This window comes from Carassius gibelio, chromosome A1 (assembly GCF_023724105.1).
Source record: "Carassius gibelio isolate Cgi1373 ecotype wild population from Czech Republic chromosome A1, carGib1.2-hapl.c, whole genome shotgun sequence".
In the NCBI taxonomy this organism is placed as follows: Eukaryota; Metazoa; Chordata; class Actinopteri; order Cypriniformes; family Cyprinidae; genus Carassius; species Carassius gibelio.
The window spans coordinates 10,005,995-10,015,832 of NC_068371.1; the positions used below are offsets into that span (position 1 = coordinate 10,005,995).

The window sequence follows — 9,838 nt, forward strand, 5'->3', positions numbered from 1 at the left end:
AATAATAATTAAAAAAAAAACTAGGAAGCAATTTTGTTGTCATGTGACAGGTCCCCACAAGACCATCGGGAGAGTGTCAAGGCCATTAACCTACGTTAATAATAATAATAATAATAATAATAATAATAATAAAATTATGAAAATGAAGTAGCCTTAAGAAAATAGTTGTGAAATAGATTGTTTTCTGCTTTTTTTTCAGTACATTTTTTAGGATATTTGTAATTGATCCACATTCCAGAGGTATGGGGGGGATATGAAAAGGCAAATGTGTTTTGACTGCATCATATCACTGCAGGGCCTTTGAGAAATTCAACTGTAGGCATTGGAATGAGGAATAGGCTGTCGTGAATCACTGAAAACTCAGAGCAGTTTATATGCATAGCCTAAATCCTAATACTTATGTTGCTTATCTCGTAAAACCAGCTGATTTTCCTTTTGCCAACTTCTTGCTACTTGAAAACCGTATATTTATTTGATCAACATCAGGCATCCACAAATGGTCTGCTAAACCATGCTGTGGTAAGACACATTGTAATTTCACATTGTAGCTTTTTTAAGTTTTCAAAAATAAAATAATTAATATATGATGTTTATGTATTTGTCAGACATTAGATATCTGCTTTATATATTTGTATATTTGTATACACTGAGTGGTTTAATTGCCTCAATACATAAGAATTAAATACATTTTGCAATATTTACAATAAATAATTTTCTCTTACTCTTCTATGTGTGTAATAAATATTTCAGGAATAACTTAATAACATAATTGTTTTTAGCTAAAGTTAGCCAGAACCAAACACAATGCTATGCCACGATACTCTTCTAAGCGAAGCTGCAGCAGTGTGTTTGTGTCCAGATCTGTGCAGCTGACTGGTTGGGGGAGGGTGGAGGGGAAGGAAGGTACTTGGTTGTATCCACCATGTAATGTTCATTTATCTCCCCCTACATTTGTGGCTGCTCTCCCAGTGGTCCTATGCCTACACTGGCGCATTGGGAGGTTAACATTCAATGCCATCCTTTGTTGAATTGCCCCACCAGTGTTGCCTCTGTATACATTTGTCACACATTTCAACAGCAAAAACTCAAGTGATGTGGACCTTGAAGGAATGGGGGGAACCGGATTAGAATGAGACAGTACATTTATGTGTGAAATGGAATAGCCTGAAAATGATAGAACAGACGTTTGACCTCCGAGCACCTTTTATGCTGAAGTGGAAATAGTTTTGTAGTTTAGATGTTATTTTTTATGCATTATACGTCTAAATTTGCCAGTATGAATTAAGTTAATCTCGAATGGTGCTTTATTTTAGAAGTTTGTGACAGATTATATCCTCTTTCAATGCAAGTCCCACTGATCTGATCCTTTCACAGAAAATCAACTGATGATGCCTGTGCATGCGTGCGCACTAAAGAAACGTTATGCGTGTACAAGCACAGCCGTTTGTAAGCATTGAGGGCTGGTAGCTATAGTGTTGTGACGCGAATAGCCCCCACCCACGGCGTGTTCTAATAGGATTACCAATCACTTAGCTCCTATATTTGCATCCTTTAGTCCTATTCAGGGTCACTGGCCTCTTCCGCTGCATGTCCTTTGATCAGTGATGCACGTTCGCTTCTGGTCAACGAGGGCACAAACCGAGACAACCAAGCAAGGCTGTGAAATCTGTGCCGGCGAAGCAGCAAGCTTTTCCTGTCCTCAACCCCAGTGCCATGGCCTTCGCCTTTTCTCTTGCCATTTCGCAACACATTCTTTCCCTTCATCAATTTTCATTGAAAACTGACGTTCTCTTACCTTTATCTAAAGTTTTACATTTCTAGTGTTTCGTTTGCAGCAAGCCTGCTAAATGATCTCTTTGGATTCATCTTTTATTGCTTTAATTTGCATATATATTAAATAAATGTTGTATGCTAGCTGTGGGACAGAGTGTACCCTGCTGCACGCGCCGATCTCAGCTGCTTTTTGTTTTAGCAAAGCACCTGCTTAACGATGTTTGTGCAGTTTTTGAATGCATGTTACTATATTTTTACAAGGTATAATGCCAAGTAATTATGGTCCTCGCAGTAGATTCGTTATATGGATTTAATATTTTTATTTGGCCTACATCAGATACCGATATGAGATAAAAGTAAATAAACAATAAAAAATGGAATTTAAAATCCCTAGACGTAAGTGAACAATCATTCAAATCAACCTGACAACAATGAACAATAGCTAAGTTTGAACATCCACTTTCAGTCGCAGATTATGAAGGGTAGCCTATAGCCCTAGAAATTATGTTAAGGCTGATATACGTTCATGCACTTTACTGTTTGATTTTGAAGCTTAAAAAGTTGACAAAAAAAATACAAATAAAAACACAACTTTTATTTGAAAAGTTGAATTATATTTTATTATTTGAATGACGTGTAAACAGCTTGCTCCGCATTCGAAGGCTTTTCGCAAACGATTGTGTATAAAATATGATTTGTTAAAACACTAGATTTTAAGTAAACACGTGAAACTCAAACATGGGGCAGTATATATTGTACTTAGCTTATTACTTGTCAGAATATATAGCCGGGCCTTATGACTTTTATTTTATTTGTTTGGATTGTCGGTAAATAATGTCCAAATTTCCCGTTAAACATCTTGTGTTATTATTTGATTTGAAATGGCACTTGACATGGACTTTATTTTTTATTTATTGTAGCCTACAATTTAAAATTAATAATAATCTAAGCCCCTTCATATAAGATTTTATTAAATGTACAGGAAGACACGAGGGATTGGCTTGTCCGTATTAAAGCTAATTAATTTCAATGAATGAATGCTGCAATAATTGTAATGAAATAACCCCATCGTTCTAGCCTGTTTAAATAAGTAATGACAATTGGTTTGTGGCATTTACTATTTAATGTGCAGGTGTTTTGAAAGGGTTCTCTCTGCTATATGCGAGAGTGTTAATTAAATCCACTGAATATAATACTCAGCGGTTCTATTAGCAGCAGAATAATTAAAAATAAAAGCCGCCTGCGGCTCCTGAGGTGGAGAACCCCCGTATTCCACGGAGGATGTCAAAATATGTATTCATTCAACGAATCTATACGTTACAGAATGGCAGCAATTCTTTTGCAGTCTATTCTATATTATAAGAGTGAGAGAAAAAGATTTAAGATAATCCATATTTAGATTCTATTATTTGTAATAACGTATACAAATTACGTTTCGAAATTCGTAGAACTCCAAAATATAATAATAAAACGTATATAATAATAAATAGACTTTCAAGAATATGTCAAGACTTTTTCTATGTCATTTTTTTCATATCCTACCTATATTCTACCTTTATATCGGGGACTATAGCTTACGTGTGATAACGGCTTCATGTTTAAGAACAAGAACTTTAAATGATTTAGCTGTGCAATTTTCGAGCATATTTGTGCAGAAAAGATTTGTGGCAGTACTTCTGCAACATGTCCTGATGACTGATCGTCCAAATATGCAAGCAACACCAGCACATCACCAGTCCCACACAGTTATAAAGAACAGTCTCTTAACATGGTCTGACATGGTAGTATTCCTTTTTGTACGAACCACTGACCATTCTAAACATTCCAAAACAATTTATTCTGACCAATAAGAGATGATAAACCTCTGATATGAACTCGTTCTATTTATAGAAATCTCGGAGTCAAAACATGAAAACATGTTAGAAAGACAAGGCCTGCTGGAAAGACAAAGAGCCAAATATTTTGTTGTTGTCATGAATCCGAGCTTCTACCTTGTAAAAATAGGCTGTTTATTTTTTTTTATTAATATTATTTCGTTGTTTTTAGGTTTTGTTAATAAGCCTACAGAAGTAATTATGGGAATTAACCATAACAAAATTAAACCGACCTATTGCTTAAGTCTTGTCCCAACAATATATCTGCACCCTTTTTTAACAGGATATTTAAAGACAAACAGTCTTTTACAGTGTTACAGTCCTACATATTGTATGCTATTTGCACTGTTAGACCCCTCAGATCTTAACACTATCTTAAAATGATTGTATGTAATCATAATCAAATTCCCTTAACGGTCTGCACGTTTAATGATCATTACGTTTATCTCAAAAACTAAAATATGGTTATTATTTATCAAAATAATTTTATAGTAATGTTCGCAGGCCAGCATCTGCTTTTGTTAAACTAAAATTCATAACGGATTCTTTATTGCCTTCAGAACATTTAATACTTTGAACGTAATGTTCAATGATGCTTTACGTTAAACACGTGAAATGTTCGCAGATAATGTAGTGTTTTGAAACACCCACAATATTGTTTTGACTGCTTAACTTGACCTTTTAACCTCGTTGGGAGAGTTTCCTCAATCTGTTCTTTGAGACAGACTCCTGCACACTGCCTCGCAAAAACACTGCTATACACAGCCAAAAGCCGAGCGCTTTTCTGCACTGATGTTGTCCTGGCACCAAAGCACGTATGACGGCAACATTGAAAAACTATATTTATGATTGGAAAACAACAGTTAGACAGTTCGGTAAAAAAAATTCTGATGCATAAATTCTGATGCACCGAATCGTGGGAATTTACATGAAAAAATAAAAATAATAATAAATGCCTAAAATGCCGTTCAGCATAGGGGAAATTAATCAGATATTGCCTCGTCTAAAGTCTAATTAACCCTGGCAAATACTAAGAGCACAATTAGCCTACCTTATAGACCACAGAATTTTGCTTTAAGTCAATACCTGTCATCATACATATGGAAGTCCAATAATAATCATGATAATAATAAATGATAACAAAGGTTATTTTGTGTATGTTTGGGGGATAACTATTACTGCCAACCAAGCTCAAACACATCGCATATTAATATCAATTTAACATTTGTTTTTAATATTTTATACTTAACTGTGTATAAAAATTACATTTACAACTTAAAATGAGCGAAATGGAATAATGAGGGAAAAAAATAGTAATGGAAAAAAAGTAGATAGGGCTATGTGAGAACCTATTTATGAAAAGACCAATTCGAAAGATTGTAAACCTTAAAACAGGCTCACTTCCGAAGAATTTCTCCCATCATAAAAAAATAAATCAATAAAAACAAATGGCAGTAGTGCATTATAAGCTGTAGCGTAAAACATATTATGATTGCAGTTTAACCACAACCCATTGCCACGGTTAGAAATTCAGAGTAGTGTAGAAAAGCATCGTTTTGTACATTTATTAGAAAAAAAAAAAAAAAAAAAAAAAAACAGGAGTTTGGGAGAAAGACAAGTCATCGTAGCGTTCAGATAACTACAAATCCTGTAATTATGTTGAGATTTTGTAGACTACAAAAAAAAAAAAAAAAAAAAAAAAAAAAAGGCACATTCTACCTTTTTTATTTCAGACAACATAATCTGAACATATTAAAATCTTTGGCTTGAAGCGTTGGTTCAGTCACGCATTTGAAGAACTGTGAGATAAGGGGTTTAAAAGACAGTGCTTTCACAAAAAAAAACTAAAAAAAAAAACTAACAAGCCTGACACTTAGGCCTACTGGAACGGTGAGCAACCACATTGGGAAAGGAGAAAAAACGTTAGAAATGTTCAGCAAGTAAGGAATAATACAGACATCCCCTTACCTGGAATTAAATATACACATCTTACAGTTTTGGCTATATATAAATTTTTATAATCTTCATATTTAGACGCATGTCCATATACTGTATGATAAACAGAAATCTATTAAATATCTCATCTTCGTTTCGCAGAATTCGGAGACATTTCCTTTTCATATGATTCATAAAAAATATGAAAAATCCCTTTTGTTGGGGTCAGCGTCCATGGCCTTGTTAGGAGTGAAACCAGGCCATTTTATTCGCTATCGTCTTTATCTTCTTGAACTGTTGTTGTGGAATGGTTATAGAGTCCTTGAGCCATGAGCTGAAGAGCGAGGCCGTTCTTATAGCCAGTGGCCTTTTTGATTTTGGCCCTCTTATTTTGGAACCAGATTTTTATTTGCGACTCATTGAGGTTGAGTTCCTGGGCCAGCGACTGTCTCCGCTGCTCCGTAATGTACCGATTCGCCTGAAACTCGGCTTTAAGTCTCTGCAGCTGTTCAGCCGTGAAAGCGGTTCTCGGTCGCTTGTCTTCCTTCTCGCTTTTCTTCTTTTTCAATTTTCGTGTCCTTGGGCCTAGTGTAGAAACAACAATAAAACGAAGACATAAATATCATAAAGCAGCATAAACGCTACATACCCACACCTGACAGAGAATGCCTTGGCACGTGATTAAAACGTTTGATGCGCTTTTAACTTTAGGGCCCACCTGACACTTCCGTATTGGACAAGCTATCTTAGCTGCACTCTTTAGAAACGTCGATGTGGAATTCATACTGCTTTTCTTTATACAGCGCTGTCTCTTTCATTCTGAGTAAACAATAAAAAGTGTTTGCAATTAAATCTTATGAGAGTGTTTGTAATCTAGGCCTATGTAAAAGGAATGGCCTCAGCTGAGAGGCTACATGAGTGATTGCAAAGATAGTTAAGAAATAAAATGCTGCTAAAATAACATCCAGTTATATCTCTAAAACGCAAATAGCCGTTATCTTTAAAATTCGTTGTTAAATAAGATTTTTAATCATAAGCAATTGATACGCAGACCTGCAAAGTAAGTATGTAGGCCTCAGTCCTCGATTGTCGCTTTGAGCTGGCGCCCGTCGAACATAGCGGGAAAGCCGAACGAGTCTTTATACGAGTTTGCTTATTCTTACTATAAAGCTAATCTTTTTTATTATTGTAATTTGTTGGTAAAATAAAGAAAGAAACACTTCAACCAACATTATCTCAAAAATAGCTTCTGTACATTACATTTGGTTTGGTTTAGTGGACTGTTGGCTACATTAGCCTATTACATACATATCAGACAATATCAGTAGCATATTTCGCCCCGTTTTCCAAAACAAAGGCAAAGTTCGAAATCACTGTTATTATTAGTCACACAGAAAATGAAAATCGATTGCTTAATTCAGTTTTTATTGTTCTGCGGCCTCTCTTTATTAAACGGGCAGGCGATTAGGTAGTTATAAACTGTTATTTCGAAGTAAATATCATATAAATAATTTTTTTTAAAATGCAAGTAATTTCGCCAAATTGCTAAAATTCTTAGTGCTCATAAAAAAAAACTAGAGCTCTGCATACGACCAGAGCTGTTTTCTGAAGATAACCGTTTACAGAAAAGGTAAAACTTATTATTTTTACATATCGACAATAATATTACACGTGTAGGCCGAAGTTTAGCTTCACTGCAACAAACTTTTTTTTGAATAATGCAGCTGATATGCAAATCCCTTCATGCAAAATAAGAAAAATAAAAAATAAAAAAAAATGCATAAAAAATAAAGCTAAAAAGCTAAAGACCTGCTAACAGCATATGCAAAGGAAATATCACCATGCACATGTGGCATTACACACAAGTCAAGAAAACAACTACCTGCATTACCAGTCAACAACTGAGCAGAGCCCTAAGTCTTTCCTTCAAGAAACTGCATTCGAATGATCGAAATGCTGCTTGCCGTCTGTGAAGGTCCAGTGTCTGATAGCTCAATCAGTAAGTCAATCAGTGAAGTCAATCAACGCATCTTTTCCAACAGCCCAGCTGAATTTGTGTCGGGTATCCATTGTAAAATGTTGCCAGTTAACCAAAATATGTACCCTACTTCATGTGGTCACAATAAACGAACTTGCAGTATTCAAGTCAAGCAAATTATTTAAAATCATTGGAATGTAAATTATTACGCTGGGTTTAAGGGTCAGAGGAGGTAGAAACAGCCACTGAAGGGAACTGTGCACGTTTTACAGTGTGATTAACTTAACACTGAACAAAATCTATGCTTTCGGCTGACCCTTATTGGCACAAAATAAGAGCTTACACAAATATCTATGGAACAACCCAAAATCCTAATTTCAGTATATATCAGCAGTATTAAGTTATCTTGGATTTAAGAGAAAACTGTTGATTAAATTTATCGCGGCACTTTTTCTCTTTTTTGGTATTCTTCATTAATATAAAGCTATTGTATACTTACATTATGAAAACAAATACTAACAGATACGCACATACAACCCATGTGGTCTTAGACTAAGATAAATTACATTGCTTAGTGCTGTAAATTATTCAAAATAACACCAATAACGAGCATAACAATATGCCGATAAACTATGGTTAGACGGAATATTTTTAAACCGATACTATCCACTAAATATTAATCCATAAATATGATCTACATTGTACACATTTACTACAGTGAAGTAGTCTAGTAGCCTATTCATTTTTGGATTTTCATGGACAAAGGCTAATTATTTTGTAGCCTATAGAATCAGAATCAGGTTGCAACCAGTATTAGAATTCTGACGCCAACGTACTTTCTCCAGAAAGGGTTGAACAAAATATGTTTCTAGTTTGATTTGCGGCCTAAGTGACAATTGTTCGCTCATGCACCAAAACAAGCCAGGGGTGCGTTTCCCAAAAGGATCGTTGGCTAACTATTATAGTTAGTTCCATTGAATTCTATTGGTGACGACGGAACTTGCGACCATATTGCTTTTGGGAAACGCACCCCAGGACTGTTGAACATAAGTGATAACTTCAAACGATGAATAAACTAAAACTAAATTCTCCCCAATCATAGAAAGTCACCATCCACAAAAAAAGAAGAAGAAGAAAAAAAGAAAAGTAAATAGCTGATGTGAATCATACAGTGCATTTAAGAAACTAGCGCCTTACCAGATGAAGGTCTGTCCGAGTACCTGGTGCAGTAAACCCACGCAGGCCATAGTAAATTAGGCTGCGATTCTTTTACTTGCGAAGTTCCCCCGTTAGAGTTCACCACCATTATCGACGTCGTATTCTCCCCGTACCTTGCTGTGGTAGTTCCATTTCCTTCGACAAGCTTTGCAGAGGTCTGCTTTGAAGATGGCGAAGAAGACGAGGATGAAGAAGAGCTGTCACTACTGCAGTTTGAATCCTGGCAAAGGCTGCTATTATGCGACGGCCTTATCACCATAGGGTTAACATTCTCTCTGCCCGAGGTTTGTGCCCGGTCCCTACTCCCAAGATCTTTCTTGCAGCCAAAGTCTGGCCTTAGAATATTGTCGATGAAAAAGTTCGTGGTTCTGTGTGCTTGCTGCGCAGCCTGGTGAGGTAAAATCGGAGGGGATGGTATATTGGGTGAGAGCGAGACGCTCTCAGATTCAGTCGAATCACGACTGTTTTGATCGTTTTGCTCCTCCATGACAGATGGATCGCGGTCTGCACAGCAAAATTCCACTTGTTGCAAAGAGCTGTATCCGGATAACAACAAACAAGAATGCAGGCTATAGTGTTAAAATAAAGGTATACGAAATACCTTAAGAGAAGCGACTGTCATAGCATCGGAATGCTTTCCGCGATCAAGGCGTTTCAGTTGTCAAATCACACCCGTTATTCACGTCAGACAAATACATCGCGCGATGCTCCGCAGTCCCCGAATCGCTGCCCCGTGTGACAGCTCGCGCTTAACAAACTCTTTCTAAAATCACAGTGCCCCTCACATACTTTTTTCCTTAACCGGAAGCACGTGAGCGAGACACACGTGTAATGGACCAATGGGGTACCAACATCCTTGGTGTCACAAGCAGAGAATGTCCAATATAATTTTACGATCTTATGCACATAATGAATGGATGGATTTCCAAGACCAAATAAGCTGGCTAACATTAAATCTACTCTAATGAGGTACTGGATGTTTCTGGATCGCCATTGGCTTTTGACAGAAAAATATTGTATATTGCAGCCAGATAATTCATGATTTCAGAGGCTTGTTGTA

At 36.2% G+C, this 9,838-nt stretch overlaps 1 protein-coding gene across 2 annotated transcripts; it reads right to left on the reverse strand.

Moving 5' to 3' along the window:
- Positions 1-5,356: 5,356 nt before the first annotated feature.
- Positions 5,357-9,567, reverse strand: LOC127988288 (homeobox protein engrailed-1-like). Of its 2 annotated transcripts, XM_052591066.1 has the most exons (3): positions 9,380-9,567; positions 8,758-9,282; positions 5,357-6,167 (listed from the first exon to the last, which is right to left on the reverse strand). In XM_052591066.1, the coding sequence occupies exons 2-3, from the start codon at positions 9,263-9,265 to the stop codon at positions 5,848-5,850; spliced, it is 828 nt and encodes a 275-aa protein (XP_052447026.1). In that variant the 5' UTR covers positions 9,266-9,282; positions 9,380-9,567; the 3' UTR covers positions 5,357-5,847. The 2 variants fall into 2 exon arrangements, with proteins under 2 accessions (XP_052447026.1, XP_052446943.1); XM_052590983.1 differs by having other exon boundaries at positions 8,758-9,567.
- Between the last annotated feature and the right edge of the window lie 271 nt (positions 9,568-9,838).